The sequence below is a fragment of the Xyrauchen texanus genome, chromosome 46 (genome assembly GCF_025860055.1).
Source record: "Xyrauchen texanus isolate HMW12.3.18 chromosome 46, RBS_HiC_50CHRs, whole genome shotgun sequence".
NCBI classification, from domain to species: Eukaryota; Metazoa; Chordata; class Actinopteri; order Cypriniformes; family Catostomidae; genus Xyrauchen; species Xyrauchen texanus.
In genome coordinates this window covers 4799216-4822880 of record NC_068321.1, presented here as the reverse complement: position 1 = coordinate 4822880, position 23665 = coordinate 4799216, and the positions used below count along the sequence as shown (strand labels likewise).

The 23665-nt window shown below is 39.0% G+C and overlaps 1 protein-coding gene across 1 annotated transcript; it reads left to right on the top strand.

The window, feature by feature from the left end:
* Window positions 1–3905: 3905 nt before the first annotated feature.
* Window positions 3906–23231, top strand: afg3l1 (AFG3-like AAA ATPase 1). Its single transcript, XM_052119785.1, has 16 exons — window positions 3906–4126; window positions 4485–4575; window positions 4670–4758; window positions 8552–8701; window positions 9203–9277; window positions 10956–11080; window positions 12465–12735; window positions 12822–12959; window positions 14855–15008; window positions 15251–15358; window positions 15518–15643; window positions 15799–15909; window positions 16105–16220; window positions 16357–16557; window positions 17911–18105; window positions 21580–23231. The coding sequence occupies exons 1-16, from the start codon at window positions 4013–4015 to the stop codon at window positions 21802–21804; spliced, it is 2289 nt and encodes a 762-aa protein (XP_051975745.1). The 5' UTR covers window positions 3906–4012; the 3' UTR covers window positions 21805–23231.
* Window positions 23232–23665: the final 434 nt, after the last annotated feature.

Here is a 23665-nt window from a genome sequence, read left to right as displayed (position 1 = left end):
TCTGGCTGGGGATAGCACGCTCTTTGCAAAATTTATTCTCAGACCCAGGCATTGTAAATGGCTGATAGTCCAAGATCTGTGTGTCATTAACTGAACCTCTGATTGTGCTATGATTAGCCAATCGTCGAGGTAATTCAGTATCCGCACTCCCGCTGTCTCAGGGGAAAGTGCCGCGTCCATACGTTTGCGTGAATGTACGGGGGCCAATGATAGGCGAATGGTAGCACTGTGTACTGGTATGACTGTCCCTCGAGCTGAATCTCAGAAAGGGCCTGTGGTGAGCGCTATCGGGATGTGAAAGTAAGCGTCTTTAAAATCCACTGATAGAAACCAATCCCGGGCGAACTTGCGCGAGGATGTTTGGTTGTTAACATTCTGAACGAGCGAATCATTAACGCTTTGTTCAGATGTCTGAGATCCAGGATGGGGCGAAGGCCACCGTCCTTTTCGGACGAGAAAATAGCGGCTGTAAAACCCGCCTCGCTCAAAGAGGGAGGAACAGTTTCTATAGCCCTTCTCTATCAGTTTGAGCACCTCTGTGCGTAGAACATGTGACACATCTTTTCTCACTTTCGTCTCGACCACCGCTGAAAAGCGGGGTGGTCTGCGAGCGAATTGAAGTGAGTATCCGTGTTTTATGTTCAAAACCCATTTCGGCATGTCGGGGATTTTTTCCCAGGCTTCTGCTCGCACAGATATGGGCTGAATGCCGGCTGGGGGCGTGTCGCAGTGACGTATGGGCAAATCGCTTTGTGCTAACACAGAATCTACGGCTCTCAGAGGCGCAGGTGCGCGCTGAGCAGCCGTATTGAGTGCCGAGTGCAGAGGTGCGTGTGAGAGTACAGGCACATGCGCTATTTCCGAAATGCTCACAGCATGAGTCGGAGAGGTGCTTGAAACTATATGAACAGTGTTTTGAAGTGGGGGTGCATTCATCATTATGGGCACGCAGCCACATTCATAAAGCTTTCCGCATTTAGCGGGGAGTTTCTTAGCTCGCGCATTGCATCTGTGATGTTTATGGCATAGCTGTTTGAAACTGTGTGGGTAGCTGTGTGTAGGGGTGCGTGCAATACGGCAGGCACACGCGCTACACTTATAGCACTTCCCGCTTTTACTGGGGAAGTGTTTATAACTGTGGGAACAGTGCTTGTGTGTAGTGGTGCATACATGACAATAGGCACACGATCTAAATTTTTGAGACATCCAGCCTGAGCTGGGGAGGTGTTTGGCACTGTTTGGACAGTATTGATATGTGGGAATGCTGACGTTAGTGTGGACATGTGAACCCTTAGTGACACAGGCAGAAAATGACTCTTTTGGTGATTTCTGTGTGTCGCCGTGAAAACGGCATTTGATTGCAGGTGAGCGAGTTTTATGACTGGCCCATTGACTGCTGTATAGACATTTCCAGCCGCCTGTAAGGGGACTGGGTAATGTTTTAAATGTTCTGTGAGGAGCGGTCCGGCATTTGCGAGACGCGTACTCCCTCTCTTTCTTCCTGCTGCTAGGAAGACTTACGAGGCTCTGTGTTCAGGGTGATTCTGGGTCGAGGGCCTCGTTGCTCCTGCGGCTTTCTTCGGCCAGCGGAACGCGAGCGGCGTCGAGCGTCCTTTTCAGGTCTGCTCTTCGGCTGGGAGACGGGCGGCTCTGCCCTGGCTCGCTGCTGCTGCTGGGGCGTTTTTGAGATGAGCTGGAGCGCTTAGGCAGGAAGTGATGCATAGCTTGCGAATCCTTCCGTGCCTCAGTGAAGCGCCCGTGAAATCTCTCACCGTAGGTCCGAACAGTCCGCTCGGAGTGACAGGTGCGTCAAGGAAGGGTGCCTTATCCGCGTCCTTCATCTCCGTTAGCGTTAGCCACAGATGGCGCTCAGGGACGATCAAATTAGCCATGGCCCGGCCAATGGATTGGGCGGTGGCCTTTGTGGCTCGCAGAGCTACGTCCGTAGCACTGCGCAGGTCCTTAAAAGCGTCGGGTTCAGGTCCAGACTCGTCCATAGAGCGGAGAAGTTTGGCCTGAAACACTTGTAGAACCGCCATCGAATGCAGCGCTGACGCAGCTTGACCGGCGGTGGCGTATGCGCGACCGGTGAGAGCTGATGTGGTTCTGCACGGCTTCGATGGGTGAGAAGCTCTGGCCTTCCATCCAGCGGTGGAGGGTGGGCATAGATGGTTGGCCACAGTCTCCTCTAGGGGCGGAGTTGCCTCGTAGCCTCTTTCTCTCGCGCCGTCCACTGAGGAGAGCGAAGAAGAGAAGGAAGGCTTTAGGCGAGCCGAGTGCAGGGCTTTCCATGACTTTGTGAGCTCGTCGTGCACCTCAGGGAAGAAAGGAGAGGGTCTCTGTCGGGGGGCCTGCCGGCGCCCCTGTAGGAACCACTCATCCAGCCGGCTGCGGGCGGGTTCTTCCGGAGAAGACCAGTCGAGCCCGAGGTCTTCCACGGCCTTAGACAGGATACGGACGATCTCCGAGTCCATGCTGGTGCCAGTCGTCGGATGCAGCGTCAAGAGAGAGGCTGTCATCCTTTCCGTCATCGTCCCCTGATGTGCCGAACGAGACGAGACCCACCGCTTTGTTGGAGGGGTGCAGGTCCGCTCTCGCGAAATGGACCGGCGGCGGGGAGACATCTGGTAGCGGTGATGGCCGCGGGGACTGAGCCGGCGTGACATCACCGGAGTCGGGGTGCTCTGGCAGCCTCTGTGAGCGGCGCTTTTTCTTGCGCGGCTCGAACAGAGGTGGCAGCACGGGGGCAGCCGGCTCGCTTGTGGTGGTCTGTGGTCCAGACCCAGGCAGCGAGTGCAGATGATGTGCCGATCTCCGTCGGAAAGAGGGCCTCTGCACGAGGCGCAGGCTGAAGGCATTTGAAACAACGCCTGGAAAATAACTCTTACTCTTAAAAAGCATTGCGGGGGCGAACGCTTGTTCAGTAAAGGATATGCGATGCACGCTGGATGGCGTAGCAGAAGGCTTCGAAAGCGGCTGAAGATGCCGGCGTCCTCTCAGCAGTCCCGCTGTAAGCTTGTCCACGGCGGTGAAAGACTCCAAAAATCCGGAGGATCCAGCGAAGAGAAGGTCTTCGCTGAAGGAGATTAAATCTAAAAGAACTGGCATGACGGGACGTTCATTATATAGCCCTCATATGCTAATTTCAGCAGGCTCTGAGCTGCGAATACGGGACGCGCCCCCATTGGTTGCGTGCGTTCTAAGTCGCCCGTCACTGGTTCGAGCAGTTGCCGCAGCACAGCCAATGACCGAGCTGCCTCGCTCATCACTGTCTGCTGTGCAGCTGCAATGCGTTTTACATAAAGACTTCAATATTTCTCGAGAAACGGAGTTTTCCCATAGCGTAAGCTACTTACGCAATAGGAGAGACCTCTCGATAGGGAACTGTGATTTTCTGTCGTAACGCGCTAGTTAACCACTATGTTTTCTAAAATGGTAATCAAGTACATAACAGTAGCTCTGTCACAAGTGACACTGCTCTTAGACGTCTTTTTTTAATTTGATTTCTAAGTGTACTTTCGTCCCAAATGCAACACTTTACGTTTTTATTGATCTCTGGATCGCTCTCTCCTGTGATAGAGTCGCGGAGGTGGTTGATGTTTTCCTCCCAATCCTCACGCTCTATTGTTAGCCACATAGATATTATATAGAGATGTCTACGTTAGCCAATCGTCAGTTACATGAACCGCACAGATGTCCTCAATGTCGACCTACTGCCTGTTCAAAAAGAAACAACGATTTGCTGTTAAACATACATTATTAGACAGATAGTTATATATATATTTTTAAACATTACATATCTAATAAAATCTCATACAAGCGAACTGTGTTTGGATCTAAAGCAAAACATTCAACGTAAATTTCCTTCAGGCGTCATGTAGAGACAGCCCGTGGGGTCCTGTCGGTGTAAATGTCATTCAGAGCTGCAGTTACTCAACGGATGGAGATCAGATGAGATCAGACTGACTTCAGTGATATCTGGTCGCCCAGAGGGGTTTTCGATACTTCTGTCATGGCAGGGCTGTTATCGGCGGCTGCTACTGTCGCTGTGCGCTGCGGATCGAGAGCTTTACTGCGCTTCAACACACGAGCTGCTGCTGGGACTCATAGTGCTGTTCGTGCCCGGGTGAGAGAGAGAGGGACACACACGAGTGTTTGTTACATCAGACGCACGCACACTGATCTGTCTTCTGAGATGTGTTCACTTATGATGTTGGGTTGTTCTGATCTGTGTATCCAGATACATGTTCTGACTGATAATATGTATTCTGACATTTGATATGTGTGATCTGAGATAGGTTTGCTCTGATTGTATAATCAGATTTCTGTATGTTATCTAATACATACAGTATGTTTGATCTGACACATATAGTTATGACATAATTGAATGACTTGCATTATAGTCTGTCATGATGACCAAGCCTATATGATATGTGTTTTATTCTTAACTGACTCACTGTGCTCATAATTCATTCCTTTCTCAGTTATTAGCCCCGAATCATGTTAAACCTGTAGCATCCATAGGAAATACCTACTCGTTCCCGCTCTTATCCTACTCCACTGAAGCTCCAAAAGGTGGGACAACATCAGACATAAAGCTACAACAGGTTTTTACGCTGGCTTTGTTGCTTAAGTTAGGCACTCACAGTATTAACCTTGTAACACTCAGATGGCAAACCAAGTGGACCAGAAAAGGGGCCAGGAGGAGGAAGAGGAAGAAAAGGAGGGAGTAAAGACTGGAAGAGTCGGTTACTACAGGTACATCCAGATCACTTACTTTAACAATAGGAAACATCATTCTCTTGTCCACTGCAGCTTCACGAAAGAACACATTCAGGTCATATTAAACAAAATATGTTTTATTTTGCATACAGAAAATGAAGACAATTTTAAGGAGCATAAACCTTTTTTATGCAAAATATAGACTTTTAAACCTCCCTCCCCAACAGCTTTCTGTAATGTAAAAAGAAATCTTATTTTTATTACTGTAATGTAATAATATCTTTAAAATAAATCTTCATGGTAATGCAGAACAATCTTATAGTCATTACCATAATGTAAAAAAAATCCTCATTCGCATTATCATAATACTGAAGTATTTTTACCATTATGCAGAAACAATTGTGTAGTCATTACTGTAATGCAAATAAATAAACTCATTCTCCGGACTGTAGTTCAGAAATCCTCATTCTCATTACCATAATGCAACAAATGTCTTTTCTGTAATGCAGAACAATCATATTAGAGGTCGACCGATATGGATTTTTTTTTTTTTAGGCCGATGCCGATCTTTTGAAATCCGGATCAGCCGATGGACGATTAATGCTGCCGAATTATTTTGGCTGATATGTGCTTGTTTTTAACCTCTTATTTGAACATTTTATTTGAAAGTATGAACGTAACACAAATAATTACTTAAGATAGACAACATTTCTCAACAAATACATTTATTGAACACTTGACCAATCTGCACTTGTACACTTAAATTAAAAATGTATAATGTAAAAACATATTGTATAAATAATGTATAACAATATATATATTAAATAAACAAAGCAGGTGTTACGAACTGCTCCGAGACACGAAGGAACAAAGATAAACAATTACACAAATATAAAAGTTATATAGGCACAGTGATTTAATTTCAGGAAGGTCTACTAACATTACTGTTCAGGTGTGGTCTAAAAAGAAATCTAATAAAGTAATCAATTGTAAAATAACACTGCATAGTTTATCATAGATAACTTCTGCATTAATAAGCATTAATCTATTCATTCAAGAGCTGTAAGTGATTTTCTCTTTGCCTTTTGTTGTTTGATTCGCAGTAAATGGCTCAATCGTCGGCATGTTTATTAGGATGCTTCCCCTTTAAGACCGAGTTCAGATCTAAGAGGCTCCTGATGCAGCATATTTTCTCCCAACTATTTCCATAACTACATCCATTTAAGACATAAACTGTGTTTAAGTGAATCTCCAAGCCGGTCGTTTTGACATATTTTTGTGTATAGTTGATCGTTTAGACGCGCACATGAAACCCAAATTAGCCTATAGTTTGCTTGTCTCGTTGCAGTGTGTTTCGGAGCGCACGCCGCCTTGGGAACGGTATCTCTTGTGCTCTTTTTATTATTAAACGCGTCCCGCAATTTAGCAACAGTAGCTAGACTGCATTTTACAACAATCACCGATCGTGCTGATTCTGACGTTACGTTTGAGTTTTAGGGAGAAATGTCTAGACAGAATGCGGCTTATGTATAAATATTCTTTTTATAATCTTTGGGAGGTGAAATCTAAAATAAAATCAGACTAATATCACAGATCTAAACCATGCTACGTTTGAATGTTTAGTTCTGTCACTCATTAAGCAGGGCTCGTGTTGTGCTCGCTGTGGCACCGCGTGAGCGAGTTCTCTCTCTCTCTCTGACTGCAAATAGCTAAATTGCATCACAGACAAATGGTTTCATATTATTATACATAGAAATGGCTGCCGAGATAAAATAACTTTCTCTTTATAGCAATAATAAATGTATTTTCTTAATTTCTCCAGTACCGACAGCAGAACCGATAACGTCCGAGCTTACCAAAGCCAGTCCTTCACTAGCCTATAGTATGTTGGTATCTTTTTTTATTACTTATTTCTCTGCAATGAGTGACAACCCTCTCAAATAAAAGACACACAAACAGAACAAATAAAAGTCTCAGATTCACTGTCTGTAATTGCAAAATTCTTGCTTATTGTGACATGATAGCAACCCTTCTGCTGTGATAATGCAACTTCAACTACGCTATCAATATCCAAAGTAGCCGAACGTCATGTCGCCTATTGCGTTTTTTCTTGAAGTTGGATCTTGAATCCTTACCGTTTTCTCCAAGGAACTTAGCTCCTTCCTTAGGCACTGGATGAGGTCTGCTCACTCTGCTGGAAAATGACTCTAGGGGCAGCGTGCGTCGAACACGTGTTCCACAACAACACAAGGGTGCCCACAGATGCGCCTGCCTAATATGGTCTTGATATACTTGGATATTGGCCGATGCGATTATGTTAAAAAATGCAAAAAATCAGCCGACCGATTAATCGGTCGACCTCTAAATAATATAGTCATTACCATAAGGCAAAAAAAAAAATGTTACTGTAATGCAAAAAGAAATATATATTTCTCATTACCTTAATGCAGAAATCATCTTTCTCATTACCATAATTCTAAAATTGTTTTTACTGTAATGTGAAAATCCAGTTTTCAGTACCGTAATGTGAAAAAATGTCACTCATTACCGTAATGCAGAAATCCTCATTCTTTCTACCATAATGAAAAAATATCTTTACCATAATGCAAAAAAATCTTCCTCATTATCTTAATTCAGAAATCTTCTTTCTCATTACCATAATGCTAAAAATATATTTACCGTAATGTGGAACAATCATATAGTCATTACCATAATGCAAAACAAAAATAATTTTAATTTCTGTAATGCAAATAATTTCTGTCTTGTTACCTTAATACAGAAATCATCTTTCATATTACCGTAATGCTAAAATTGTCTTTACTGTAATGCGCAGAATAATCTAATAGTAATTACCGTAATGCGAAAAATATCATTTTCATTACCGTAATGTGAAAAAATGTCATACCTTTTATTGTAATGCAGAAATGCTCCTCCTCATTACCATAATGCTGTAAATATATTTATCGTAATTTGCAAAATAATATCATACTCTTCACTATAAATAAAAATAATATTCAAAATGTTATGTACAAATAAAAATACTTTTATGGTAATGCAGAACAATCTTATAGTCATAACCATAATGCAATAAGTATTTTTTACCATAATGCGAAACAATCTTTGTCATTACCGTGATGCAAAAGATCTTATTTTCTTTATTGTAATATGAAAAATGTCTTACTCATTACCTTTTTGCAGAAATCCTCGTTCTCATTACCATAATGCTAAAAATGTCATTACCATCATGCGAAAATCTCATTTTAATTACTTTACTCGTAACCAATGCAAAAATCATCATTTCTACTTCTAATGCAAAACAACAAGAACCTTATGTAATGCAGAACATTCATGCTTCATTAGTGCAAAACATGTTCTCATTACGGTAATGCAAAAAAATATATATTTCTCATTATTTAAAATGTAAAGTCTATTTTTAATGGACAATTGTTGTTAATTTATAATGAATGATTTGTTAATTTATGCTAAATGTTATAGAAAGGACTGTTGTGTCTAGACAGGATGATTTTTATTGCTGTATTTAATTATGTGATTTTTCACTTTACAGTAATGGAAATCTTTGGACATGTCAATGGAAGAGACCTTAATGGCTCTAAAATTAGATTAATGTTTTGGTTGTTTGTTTCGAAAAACATGATTTCATAGTTTATTTGTTGTAGTTTTTTGTTTGTTTTTATTGTGGAGAAATGTGGCCTGACATTGTTCATCTATGTAAATGACATGACATTAAGTTTAATGTAATAAGGACAGAATGTGATGGATTTGATGCATCAGATAGGTATGATCTAATGTATGTTTTAATATCTCTCAGGGAGATGTACCGTGGGACGATAAGGACTTTCTGTATGTTTTGATCACAGCGGGAGGTGTAGCTTCTGTTCTGCTGTACCTGTACCTCAGAGATCCAGGAAGAGAGATCACATGGAAGGATTTTGTCCATCGCTACCTGGGCAGAGGGCTGGTGAGAAAGATATCTGTAAATTACTGGAAAGACATCTATGAGACAGTGGCGATCACTGCAAGTGTCATGAAGGTCGTAGGCATGGGGGGTGCAGCTTTATTTCTTACACAGAAAACCAGCTCATTTAAAAGTAATCTCACATTAGTTTTGATTAGAATGAGAATGAAAGTGGCAAATTGGTTATGTGGTAATAAGTCCATCCATTTTCACTAGTTTGACAAAATCTGCAATATTAGCGAAAATGACAGGTTATTATATATTATGTTTATTTTTGTTCTGTCGATGTTTATAAAAGTGAGACCTGAATGTCATTTTTTAAAACTCGGTGTGGTATAGATTTATGAAATCTGTTTGTGCCGTTACCTTTGAAGAATGTGGTGTTATTGTTCGCTCTTTTTCCTCGATCATAAACGCTTTTTAGAGATCGTCAAGGGTCACGGCACACATGATCTATTGCTACTGTCTTGTTTTCTTCACTGAAACTGTCTTTTCTCTGCACAGGTTGACCGTTTAGAGGTCGTGAACAAACAGTTTGTCAGGGTCATTCTAATACCTGAGGTTGACAACTCTGAAGGAGTAAGTTACAATAATTTATTTAAACTTTCTGTTGTGTTTCAATGAATACATTTAAATTAATACATGATTAAAGGGATATTTCACCCAAAAGAGAAAATTGCCGTCATTCTCTAATGTTGTTTCAACTTTGTATGATTCTTTCATTTGTAGATCAAACACACACACACACACACACACACACAAAAAAGAATATTCAAACTCATGTTTTCATACAATGCAAGTGAATAGGATTGGAGCTCCAAAAAGAACTCAAAAGCACCATAATAATAGACAAAATAACTCATGCTCGTTATTCAAAGTGTTCTGAAGGCGTTTGATAGCTTTGTGTTACAAACAGACTGAAATTAAAGTCTCCCCTGTAATGCAGCTCTCAAATCTCATTTGCATTTACATGTATTCAAATATGTGTTGTCAAGATTCATTGCACCATATTTGACATCAATGAGAACAAATCCATGTTCAATAAAATTTCAAGCCTGATAAGTTTCTGAAATTTGTTAAATGCAATTTGCTTTACTTGTGAAAGATAAACATAAATGATTGACTAATCAGAGGTGATTTCATCAACTGCCGTTTAACTTTTAACTGGTTAGTTCCCTTAAGAACAGTCATAATATTCCCTTCTATTACTATAAAGAAAATGAGTGAACAAATGTGTGATTTTTGCTCGTAGCAATCACATTTATATAGGCTGTTTTATTTGTGGTTAAACTATTTTATAGAGAATTAATACATTTTATGAAGATATCAATTTATATAAACAGAACGTATCATTTGGGGAAGAAAGCAACAACAATTAAAGGGATAGTTCACCCAAAAAATGAAAATTCCCTCATCATTTACTCACCTTCATGCCATCTCAGATGTGTATGACTTTCTTCTGCAGAACACAAATGAACATTTTTAGAAGAATATTTCAGTTCCGTAGGTCCATACAATGCAACTGAATTGTGATCTGGCATTTGTACCTCCAAAAATCACATAAAGGCAGCATAAAAGTAATCCATAAGACTCCAGTGGTTAAGTCTATGATGTCAGAATTAAAATTCTGTAATCAATGCAGCAAAATTTATTTGGCAGATGCATTGATGCATTTTTACACCCCTTGTTCCTTTTATTTAATCACATAAAAAAAGTAAATCTGAACACTTTATCTGTCTTAAAATACTTTCGCCGATCCAAGCTTAATATGCAATAATATGCTTATTATGGTTAATTTTCTTGAAAACTGAAAAACACAGTTTCTGTGGCACTATGAAAATGCCAGTGTTTGTTTTGAGTGACCCATCTATACAAACACAATAACACTGACTCAACCAATGGTGTGAGTTGGGGGCGGGACGATCTCTTTGTTTGACCAACGGGAGATGGGGGGGCGCATTCAGAAAGCTGTTTTGAAGTATTTGAGTATTTTTGCAATTCTCTAAGGTGGTGCAGAAATGTCAGATTTTCAAGAGTCCAACCCCCCCACACTATTTTTACGAATTAGCGAATTTGGAATGACATGTTGAGTAAATGATGGCAGAATTTATAATAATTGTTTTAGGGAGCATTCTGACTGATGTCATTCATCATGAACACTATTATCAGTTTACTAATAACAGAGTTCTGGTAAGTAATTGAATGGATAGTGTAAAGCTTTGTGATTTCACAGCAATATGAACTTGTTTTCTTGCAGAGCTATGTGTGGTTTAATATTGGTAGTGTGGACGCATTTGAGAGGAATCTGGAAGCTGCTAATTATGAACTGGGGTTAGAACCGTCCCATAGAGCAGCAGTGGTTTACACCTCAGAGAGTGATGGGTGAGTCTCTGATACATAATTCAGTACTGTTCATTTAATTTAAGCTATTGTATAACTATTTTAAGTTATACAGTTCAAAATCTATTTATGTTTTCGTGGTCATACTCGCCACCTTTGTAGCACTTTGTTTTTCCCACTTACAGTGTTAACCCTTATGCACGGTTCATCATTATATCATGTTCCAGTTGTTCCTTGTCAAAAGTAACAATAAACGTGTAATTATTTTAATTGTTATGAAAGAAATGTAACAACTCTATATAATGTAAAAGCACTAAAGTAATCCATTTTGGGTGTTTTTTTTTGTTTGTTTTTTTGGATGGGGCGGGGGTATTTATACCTTTTTATTTTATTTACTAATTATTTACATAAATAACCTTGAGCTTGAAATTGTCTTTTTGAACTTTCTTATGAATATTTTCTCAAATTCTGAACCAATCTTCATAAATTATAAACTGTTTCAAAGTTTAAAGTGTCAAGAATCAAACTGTGCTTTTAATTTAAAAAAGGAAATAAAAAACAGATGAAATTACAAGTATAAACACTAGATGGCTGCAGAGAGCTACATATTCATCCCTAGATTTAAGTTCTGCATTTAGATATATATTTAAACATTATCAAAGACTACTTTTGTCAAAGTGTAGTATTTTGTTTGATTGAGGTCAGTTTTTGCATACCTGAAATGAGTAGAATAAAAAGTAATAACCTAATTTATCCCTGGTTGTAACAAGATGAATGTGTGTGTGTGTTCAGCATTGTAGATGTGTTATGGTCTCACCAATTCATTTTGGTGTGTGTGTGTGTGTGTGTGTGTGTTCAGCATTGTGGCTGATATCTTTTTATTATTATTATTTATTTTTTGGACAAATAAAAAAATACAAATCTGTTTTATATTCTGATCAGTTCAGTTTTTTTCTGTTGTGTGTGCGTGTGTTTTGCACTCACCCCTTAGTCTCACCCCTTCTTGTCTGAGTGTTTTTTTTTTTTTTCCTGTATTAATAAAAATGTGTGATTTTTAGTTTTTCCCATTCATTTCCTATGGCGGTCACTTTTGACCAGGAACAGTATAAGTGTTCCTGGTCAAAAGTGTGTTGTTTTTGTGTTGTTTTTATTTCTCTACCACTTCTACCACAATCAACTCCTTTGTGTGTGTTCAAATGGACAAAACGTCACCATCTGTCATATAAAGGAAACCAGTTTTATTGAAGAAACAAAATTGATTTCAGTCAAAAATGACTGAACAGTGCACAGGGTTAAATAAGTTCAGATCTATACATTTACATTTTCTGAAGAAAATGTGAATGGTGCTTGACTGTGCAAAACTTACAGCCAGGGTGTTGCTATGTGGTTGCTAAGGTGCTCTGAATTCTTATTTCTTTTTCTACAGGTCTTTTCTAATGAGCTTCATTCCCACTCTGCTGCTAATTGGCTTCTTACTTTTCACCCTGCGTCGTGGACCAATGGGAGGAGGGATGGGTGGAGGAAGGGGTGGGCCCTTCAGCATGAGCGAATCAACTGCCAAGATGATGAAGGACAATATAGACGTGAAGTTTAAAGACGTGGCTGGATGTGAAGAGGCCAAAGTGGAAATCATGGAGTTTGTAAATTTCCTCAAGAACCCACAACAATACCAGGACCTGGGTGCTAAGATCCCTAAGGTTTGACCCAAAAGAAGGATAGAAGATTGTTGAAGATTGTTGGTGACCTTTTGCAGAAATGCATTTATCTTCTGTGTATTTTTCAGGGTGCTGTGTTGTCCGGCCCTCCGGGTACAGGAAAGACGTTGCTCGCTAAAGCTACTGCCGGAGAGGCTAACGTTCCTTTCATCACAGTCAACGGCTCTGAGTTTCTTGAAATGTTTGTTGGTGTTGGTCCAGCCAGGGTGAGTCTGATGCTTGTACATTTTCACTTCTGAAAATAAGAAATCAAGATGGTTGGACTTGTACATTATAAACATGATTGTCTTTAAAGATGAAAATTTTAATAGAAAAAGACCAGTTATTACCCATAACTACTTTTAGATATGGGTGATTCTTCAATTAAAGGAACTTTGCTGTCCACTCTTTTATAAAATAAATCAGTATAGTTTTAAAAGATAGCTTAAACATGATTTGTTATAATACTTTTATTGTGCAACCTAAATTCCAATAATAATCAGAAAAAAAGATTTGATTAAGCTCTAAATATAGCTGGGACTCTTATTTTGAAATTTCTTTGCTCCCAGTGCACACAAACAGATAAAGGAAACAAAATACACACACTTACAATCATCTACTGTACAATGTAAACATTGTCACATGGGTTAATATGTACAGCACGAGCTGTACTTCATCAACAGTAAATCATCATTCAGCAATAGATCAAAAGCGATTGTTTCATAATTGTCATAATTCAGTCATAATTGTCCTGTATTACAGTAATCCAGTAACTCCTTTTCTCTAGGGAAAAGTCTGTCAGTCAAACTCAACATGAACTCATCAATAAAGGTTATATAAATAAACGTTCAATAATGATTACGCTTCATATGTATCTTTTTTTAATTTTATCTAACCGTATTAATAATCGTGCATTAGTCTATTTACAGTGACAGTGAGGGAGACTTATGTTACAATGTTCTATATGCAAGTATTCACCAAATTAAGCTTTTATAGCCTATATATTCACCAGATGAAGGTTTCACATCAGGGTCCTGATCACCCTGTCAGGGTTTATTTTGCGATAATGACCGTCTGACTGTACACTATTCCACTTATTACGTGGCTATTAACCAAATAAATAAATAAATGGACATAAAATATTGATTTGCGTTGTAATTATGAAAGAAGAACGCAATCTCTGGATAGCTGAATTCCACCTCCGGAGTTCTGTTTGTGTTTATTTTTAAATGACAGTCTGTCTGCTCATTCTTCAGCTACCTGCTATCAAGACTACTTGGCAAATAAACAAATAAATGACATGAAACATGAGTTGAAATTATTTTAAAGGCTTAGAACAAAAGATGACTCGCAATACCCGAATGACCAGTCTGATATGTCTTAATCCCTGGATGTGCAGTTGTAACTCAGATTTGTATCACAGATGTCTGGAATACTTGATTATGATTTGCCAATGGCGCCATCTAGCGATCTGAAATTTCTGTGTAACAACCGCACATATGGAGATTAAGATGCTTCAGACCGGTCAGCCAAGTTCTCAGATCACTGTGCGATCTCTATAATAATGCTAATAAAATAATTTAAACTTATACATTTTTCATGTCCCTTTATTTATTTATTTATTTATTTATTTGACAATAGTCTTGTAATAAGCTGGATAATGAGCAGTCAGACAGTCATTTTCTCAAAAGAAACACCAACAGAACTTTGATAAAAACAGAAGTTGGAATTCAGCTGTCCAACGATTTCTTGCTTGCTTATATAATAATATAATTTCAATGCAAATCAATATTTGTTGTCTATTTATTTATTTGGTTTCCAGCCAAGTAAATAGATTTGGTATAATATGAAAGACCGTCTATACCACGGCTGTTATAAGGTAGCCGTTGTATAGACCATCTAGCAGTCTGTACCATCACACAATATCAAAAATTATACCAAATATTTGACCAAAATCCACTTAAAGGATCTTCAAGATCTTCATTCAGTACGGGTGTTAAATGGCGTAACATAGATGAAGCATAGTTTGAAGGTGCTAATTAAAAAAATAAAATATAATAATGGTAGTAAATGGTAGTGCCCCAGATTTGAAAAATCACCCAACTCTTTTTGGTTCTTGTAGGTGAGGGACATGTTTACTATGGCCAGGAAGAATGCACCCTGCATCCTCTTCATCGATGAGATAGATGCTGTGGGCAGGAAGAGGGGTGGTGGGAATTTTGGCGGGCAGAGTGAACAGGAAAACACCCTCAATCAGTTATTGGTGGAGATGGATGGTAAGAGTTGAAAGGTCATGAGGATGGTGCAAGAGGTCATGTGATTGAAGTTATAAATCAACATTAAAATGAACCATTTTACTTTGCTTTTGGGCTGACTGCAAATTCATTCAGGCATGATTTCCATTATGGAGCAAAATAGGGTTGCAAATGTTGTTTTATGTTGACTTTATCATGTCAATTGATATAATGGAAACCGTAAGCGCACAGCAGTATTTATTTACTTTCATTTGCTTTCACAGGTTTCAATACTAGTACAAATGTTGTAGTTCTAGCTGGTACTAACAGGCCTGATATACTTGATCCTGCATTGATGCGGCCGGGAAGATTCGACAGGCAGATTTACTTGGGTATAAAATTCATACACCCTTAAATTTTCATACTTTTGGTCATGTAGTATTTAATAAAACTATAACAAATGTACATGCAGCAATAATTAATGCTTACAAACAATATGTTTAATTAGAAACCAAACGTTTAAGAGAATTGTGTTTTTGTCAATTCTTTAGGGCCTCCTGATATTAAGGGTCGAGCATCCATATTTAAAGTGCACCTGCGGCCCCTCAAACTGGACCCCGCTCTAGACCGTGATGGAATTGCGAGGAAGATGGCGGCTGCTACACCTGGATTCACTGGTGATTTATTTAGATGCTAATTTTCATATTGGAAAAAACTCCAATAAAACTCGTGTTTTTTTGTGTTTGCTGGTGTAGAAGATAATCATAAGTGTACTCATAATATTAAGCGTTATTTCCGTGTAAAGACGCTGGCTAAATTCACTCTCCCGCAGGTGCCGATATTGCAAATTTGTGTAATGAAGCTGCTCTCATTGCTGCCAGACATCTAAATGAATTCATCAATGTGAAGCACTTTGAGCAGGCCATCGACAGAGTCATCGGTGGTAAGCGATTGGATCTCCTCATGAACTTAAACTCTTCAGAGCTTGTATGTACAATAATTATTTCCTCTTAAATGGCACAAGCACTGAAGCTTTGCATATCAGCAGTCCTCAACAGACTTTGATTCCTCACTTATCCTGAATTTTATATCAAATACATTTTTAGTTATTGGTATATATTGTGATCTCATCTTTCAGGTCTGGAAAAGAAGACCCAGGTCTTACAACCCACTGAGAAGAAGACAGTAGCATATCATGAGGCAGGACATGCTGTGGTGGGCTGGTTTCTCCAACATGCTGACCCACTGCTTAAGGTTAGACTTTAATGTTTATTTAAATGAATATATTTGTAATGTATTTTCTTCATTGATTTCATTTCATGTTTCATTGATTAACATATCTGTAAATATTTTTTTGCTCGTATTAACATACCTTTATTTTGTGTTCCAGGTGTCTATTATTCCCAGAGGCAAGGGTTTGGGTTATGCACAATACCTTCCCAGAGAGCAGTATTTATATACACGCGAACAGCTGTTTGACAGGATGTGCATGATGCTGGGTGGACGTGTAGCAGAGCAGGTGTTTTTCAGCAGAATCACCACTGGAGCTCATGACGACCTTAAGAAGGTCACACAATCCGCGTATGCTCAGGTACAGAGATTCTGCCTGCTTGTTTAAGTGCAAATGTATGTGGCTGTAACATTATGGACAGATTGTAAAAAAGTCTCCATTTAACAGAAGCTACAGTAGAATCTTTTTGGAGCAACCTTGGGTTAAAAAGTTAGTTCACCCAAAAACGATTTAAAATAATTGTTTGATATATAACAATCATATAATATTTTATTCTGCTGCAATTCAGTTAAACATTGCTGCAAAAATTACAACAGCCATGATTACTACAATATTAGTCTATTATAGTTAAACCATGGTTTATTTTATTTAGGTGTTAACAAAATGCATGGCAACATTTCATTGAACAAATTTATGCACATACATTAGTAAAGTAGAAAACACCCTTTTCTGTACAACTGAATGTGATCTGATGAGTCCAGATTTACCATATTCCATCAGGGTAAGAAGGGAATCTCATGAAGCGATGCACCCATCATGCATAGTGCCCACTGTCACTGGAGGCAGTGTTATGATCTGGGGTTGATTCAATTGGTCAGATCTAGGTTCAACAACGTTATGCGGCAATAAAATGAAGTCAGCTGACTACCTGAATGTACTGAATGACCAGGTTATCCCATCAGTGGATTTTTTCTTCCCTGACGTCACAAGCATATCCCAGGATGACAATGTCAAGATTCATCAATCTCAAATTGTGAAAGAGTGTTTCAGGGAGCACGAGGAATCATTTTCACACATGAATTGGCCACTACAGAGTCCTGAACTTTACCCCATTGAAAGTCTTTAGGATGTGCTGGTGAAGACTTTATGGAGTGGTTCAACTCTCCCGTCATCAATACAAGATCTCGGCCAAAAATCTGGATGGAAATAAATGTTTTGACATTGCATATGGTTGTCAAAACAATGCCACGACAAATGTGCACCGTAATCAAACCTATAGGCGGTCTAACAAAATATTAGAGTATGCAACTTTTCTTTTTTTTTTTTTTTGCTAGGCAGTGTAGTTCATTTACATGAGCCATCCGAAAGAACCGATTCACTCAAATTATTTGGTTTTCCCAGTACTCATCACCATCAAAGAGAGGACAGTTTAGGTGAGTGTGTTTGATCACTCCCTTAGCTCCATTGCTGCATTTACAATACCATGCAACAAATGTAGCATTTACAGCGCCACTCATTGGAAAATGTAGCTTGTTACTGGAAAAGCTACACTATTGTGCAAATAGCTGAACTAATGTCAAGCATCTGGAAAAAGTTAAGTTAGTATGTCGCTACTTTAATTAGTGACTCCCCAACACTGCAACACCTTACCCTTTTATATGATTTGCTCCATTTCTCTGTTCTAAATGTTCCTCTGTCACCTTCCTCCTATAGATTGTGCAGTTTGGCATGAGTGAGAAAGTGGGGCAGGTGTCATTTGACCTCCCTCGGCAGGGTGAGATGGTTCTGGAGAAGCCCTACAGCGAGGCCACAGCAGAACTCATCGATGAAGAGGTCAGACAGCTGGTCGACCGGGCCTACAAGAGAACTCTGGAGCTCATCACTGAGAAACGAGACTACGTGGAGATGGTGAGAACAAATAACAGCCTAGCATTACCTACTGTAGATGTACTGCTATGCTTAAATATATAGCTCAAGTGAAGTTAATGTGTTGTTAAATTAGGTAAACATATGTAGGTGTGTGTGACACTAGTGGCCTGTGGTGTACCTCATGGTTCAGTCCTTGGTCCCATTCTTTTTCTTAGCTTTTCTTCCTTTTAGATTAGCAATGTCATGATACCAACATTTCAGTAGTCAGTACCAATGCAGGGTTAGGGTTAGGTTAGAATTTTAAATTACAGCTAAAATTATGATATTGAACATACAATTTTATTTAAAAATGTAATATTAATACAAATATTAACAGATTATGTGGCATGTACCATACAACTATTCAACCTCAATTAAGTCAACATTTCAAATTTTTCCAAGTGATTGGTTTGGTTTTGTTTTTCTTGTCAATGTTGTTGTTTGATTAAAGGAATGTTCCGAGTTCAATATAAGATAAGCTCAAACAGCATTTGTAGCATAATGTTGATTAAAAAAATTTATAAAAAAAAAACGGTTAAAAAAAAGTGAGGCACTTACAATTTAAGTGAATGGGGCCAGTCCATATACACTTATACAGTGGCAAGAAAAATTATGTGAACCCTTTGGAATTAGCTGGTTTACTGAATTAATTGTTCATAAAATGTGATCTCATCTTCATCAAAATCACAAGTATACTGTACTCAAACAATAATGTGCTTAAGCTAAAAAACACACTAACAATTATAATGTTTCATGTCTTTATTGAACACATCCCATTAAACATACACAGTGCTATGAAAAAAGAGAACCCTTGGATTTAATAACTGGTCGATCCTCCATTGGCAGCAATGACCTCAACCAAGCATTTCTGGATTTTGCGAAGTAGACCTGAACAAGGATTTGGCCATTTTTACTTACAGAACTGCTTCAGCTCAGCCATATTCTTAGGATGTCTGGTGTGAACGGCTCTCTTGAGGTCATTCCACAGCATCTCTATTGGGTTAAGGTCTGGGCTCTGATTGGGCCACTTCAAAAGTTGGATTTTCTTTTTTGAAGCCATTCTGTAGTGGATTTACTTCGATGTTTAGGGTCATTGTCCTGCTGCATCAACCAACTTCTACTGAGCTTCAGCTGTTGCACAGCCATCCTGACATTATTCTGTTGTATATCTTGATAATCTTGGGAATTAATTTTTCCCTCATTTTTGATGATGGAAAGCATTTCAGACCCTGAGGAAGCAAAGTTGCCCCAAATCATGATCACCGTACTTCTCCGTTGATTTGTTGTTTTCATGTTAGTATGTGGTGTCCTTTTTACACTACGTAGTGCATGTTCTTCCCAAACAATTCAACCTTAGTTTTATCAGTCCACAAAGCATTTTCCCAGTAGCTTTGTGGAGTGTCAAAGTGGTCTTTGGCAAACTTCAGGTGCTGCAATGTATTTTTTGGAAAGCAGTGGCTTCCTTTGTGGTTTTCTGCCATGGACAACCATACCTGTTTAATGTTTTCAGTATAGAAGATTTTTTTTACCTCATTGAGCATTCTGCAGTGTGCCCTTTGAGTCATCTAGGCTGGACGGCCACATCTAGGGAGAGTAGCCACAGTACTAAATCGTCTACATTTATAGACAATTTGTGTAACTGGACAGATGAATATCTAAGCTCTTTGAGATAAATTTCTAACCCTTTCCAGCTCTATGCAAATCAAAAATTCTTGATCGTAGGTCTTCTGAAATCTCTTTTTTGCGAGGTATGTTCCATGTCAGCAGATGCTTCTTTTGAATAGCAAACTCAAAATGTTTGAGTGCTTTTTATAAGTCAAAGTAGCTCTAACCCACACCTCCAATCTCGTTTCAGTAACTGGATGCCAGGTTTATCAACTCTTGACTCTAATTAGCATTTTTGTTTTTATTACCTTTTCTCCCAATTTGGAATACCCACTTCTTAGTTGGTCCTCATGGTGGTGCATTTACTCACCTCAATCCGGGTGGTGAAGGACAAGTCCCAGTTGCCTCCACTTCTGAGACAGTAAATCCATGCATTTTATCATGTGGCTGGCTGTGCATGATACAGCAGAGACTCACAGCATGTGGAGGCTCATGCTACTCTCCACAATCCACACACAACTTACCACACACCCCATTAAGAGCGAGAACCCCAAATCGCAACCACAAGGAGGTTACCCCATGTGACTCTACCCTCCCTAGCAGCCAGGTCAATTTGGTTGCTTAGGAGACCTAGCTAGAGTCACTCAACACACCCTGGATTTGAACTCGCGACTCTTGGTGTGCTAGTCGGCGTCTTTACTTGCTGAGCTACCCAGGCCCCTAATTGGCTTTTGTTGATGTCATTAGCCTAGGGGTTCACATACTTTATCCAACCTACACTGTGAATGTTTTAATGATGTATTCAATATATATAAAAAATGTGTGTGTTATTAGTTCGGATTGTGTTTGATCATTATTATAACTTCTAACCAGATTTTAAGATAAATTTATACATAAATGCAGATAATTCCAAAAGGTTCACATACTTTTTCTTGACAATGTATACACACAGTTTCAAAAGTATAGCCACAAGATGTAAACATTATGTGTTAACACTATTTTTGTGTGTAAAAAATTGCTTAGTAACCTTTTCTGTGTAAAGTTACATCCAAAACCAGGATTAAATTAATTTGTTTTCATGACTGCTAAGTTTAAATATTGAATATAACTTTACACAGATAAAGTTTGTAAGCATTTTTATTGCACTTAAACCATGTTAACATGTATAATGTTTACATCTTATGGTGTTACCTTTTCTCCCAATTTGGAGTTCCCAATGTGCTCCAAGCCCTCGTGGTAGCATATTGACTCGCCTCAATCCGGGTAGTGGAGGATGAATCTCTGTTGCCTCCGCATCTGAGACGTGAATCCGCGCATCTTATCACATGGCTTGTTGAGCGCATTACCACGTAGATGTTGCATGTGTGGAGGCTTCACGCTGTTCTCAGTGGCGTCCAAGCACAACTACATTAGAGGACCACATTATAGCAACCACGAGGAGGTTACCCCATGTGACTCTACCCTTCCTAGCAACCGGGCCAATTTGGTTGCTTAGGAGACCTGGCTGGAGTCACTCTTAATGCCTTAGATTCAAACTCAGGACTCCAGGGGTGGAAGTTAGCATCTTTATTCGCTGAGATACCATTGTGGCTATACTTTTAAAAGTATGTGTCCATTGTAAGTGCCTCACTGTAACCGCAACTTTTGTTTTTTAAATAAATGGATGAGCTAAAATGATTTAGTGGAAAATGACATTATGCCTAAAATGCTGTTAATTGAGCTTTACTTGTATTGAACCCAGAAAAATGATTTCAAATTAACAACATACTGTACTAGTTGTTTGGTAAATATATTTAGTTGCCATTTAGAAATGATCACCTCAGGTACATTTTGAAATGCTGGTTGATAGAAATATGCATTTGTGTGTAGGTTGGCAAGCGTCTACTGGACAGAGAAGTTCTAAACAAAGCTGATATGATTGAATTGCTGGGACCCAGGCCGTTCGAGGAGAAGTCCACATATGAGGAGTTTGTGGAGGGCACGGGCAGCTTTGAAGAAGACACAACTCTTCCAGATGGGTTGAAGGACTGGAACCAGCAGCGAGGCGAAAACCAGGAGGAAGCACCAGCATCACAGGAGAAACAGGCTGCTTGAACTGAACCTTTGAAATACCTTCACCCTGCCTCTGACACTTGCCTTACCGCGGTACCTCAGTGGGGAGGGCGAGTTTGTTATCTTGGCTTGATATGAGAGGAAACACATTACTTTTTTTGGCGTTTGCATTTCACTTTCCTCTTTAACCAAAAGCAGTGACTTCACTGAATTTGAAATGCCTTAACTGTACCAAGCAATGACGTCTGTACACCAACTCATACTTGGGGACATTAACAACCTAGAATTAGGTTTATTTTTTTTATCATTCAGTTTTTGCTATTATATTATTATATATTATAAATCTAAATTCAGTATTGTATTCACATTTATCTTCCTCATTACAGAAGTGGAAGATGAAAAACAATCTGTAGATACTGTATGTACAATTTTCATTTGTGTGTTTTGAAAGATATGATTAAATTAAATGGGTCATATCATGGTGCACTTACTGTATGTAAATCAAGGTACCAAATAACAGTCGTAATTTAGTTTTTCATGACCATATTACACCCTCTCTCTCTGACCGTTAACATTAATTGGGGCATTTTTGGTGCTCTAATTTTAAGACTTCTATGGATGTGGTATAATTGACTAACCTCTTCACGTATAAAATAAGAACGCTTAGTCATGGGTTTCAGGTTTGCTTTTGGGTCCAATATTGCGCTGCCCCTTTTTTCTTCGTTAATCCTGCATTATTCTTATGTTTATGAATACTCATCATTTACTCGCCCTCATTTCATTCCAGATGTGTATGACTTTCTTCTGCTGAACACAAATGAAGATTTTTATTAGACTATCTCAGCTCTGTATGTCCATTCAGTGCAAATGAAATGTGACCGAACCTTTTGAAGCTCAGCATAAAAGTAGTCCATAATACTCCAGTGGTTTAATCCATGTCTTATGAAGTGATCCATTTTGTTTTTTTGTGAGAACAGACCAAAATATAACTCCTTTGGTGCATCACGCAAGTTTCAGTGCTTGCATCTTTTCTGACTAATGCGCTTGGGCCTGGAATTATTTGCACAAATTAGTGAGTCCACAAGGTGGCAACTCTCACATTTGAGCCGTTGATGTCAAGAAGCAGCTGGAAAACAATAGGAGACTAAAATGGAAACGGCAACAGTGGATGTGCATGTCAATAATGCGCATGAGAGGAGGCCAGGAGATGACTGCAGACTCAAAAGCCCAAAGTATACTCGGGTTTTCTTGCTTTGGTTTGTGTAATACCATTTCAGTTTTGCATGTCAATGAGGGTGTCAGAACATGATACAATTGATTATGTAAAACGGCCAGTCAATGCTGTCAATCATGACCAAAGTGTCAATCTTAAGTTTATTACATAAAGACAATTGGATTTACATTGGGGTTTTATCAGAACATCTAACAATCAGCAATCGCAATAAAGCAATAAAGCAATAAGGACAGAAAATGCACAGTGTAAACCAGGCTTTAGTTGATATTGTATTTCTAAACCTCATACATTTCACACAGACATCAGCAGAAGTAGGGCATAGCCAGATGATGTCCTCACCCATGCATTCTGTTCATCAGGGAGACTCCCATTTTAGATTGGTGATTTTTAGCCCAGAAAGCCCCAGAATCAGTGTTTGTAATGCCAGTGCATTATCAGGAAAGATTAGTACTGTTATTTTTTGGTGTTTAATAAAATATAATTGAGTATTAAGGTATCACACAGCAGTTCATTTTCAAGTGGACGTTCTTTACAAAAGAATTTTGCTCTGGAAAAAAAGGTGTTTGTTGGAGTGCACTTCAGTCAGTATTTTGCTTGGTCTGCATGATTTTGGTCTGCATGATTAATGCCATCAATATTATATCTGTTAAAGCACACAACACCGCCCCA

Bases quoted from the DNA above. Each gene is read 5' to 3' on its own strand.
- afg3l1 (XM_052119785.1), top strand. From the start codon at position 4,013: ATGGCAGGGCTGTTATCGGCGGCTGCTACTGTCGCTGTGCGCTGCGGA. The intron at 4,759-8,551 runs GTACATCCAGAT...AATATCTCTCAG, and splicing joins GGAAGAGTCGGTTACTACAG to GGAGATGTACCGTGGGACGA. The intron at 16,558-17,910 runs GTACAGAGATTC...TTCCTCCTATAG, and splicing joins CACAATCCGCGTATGCTCAG to ATTGTGCAGTTTGGCATGAG.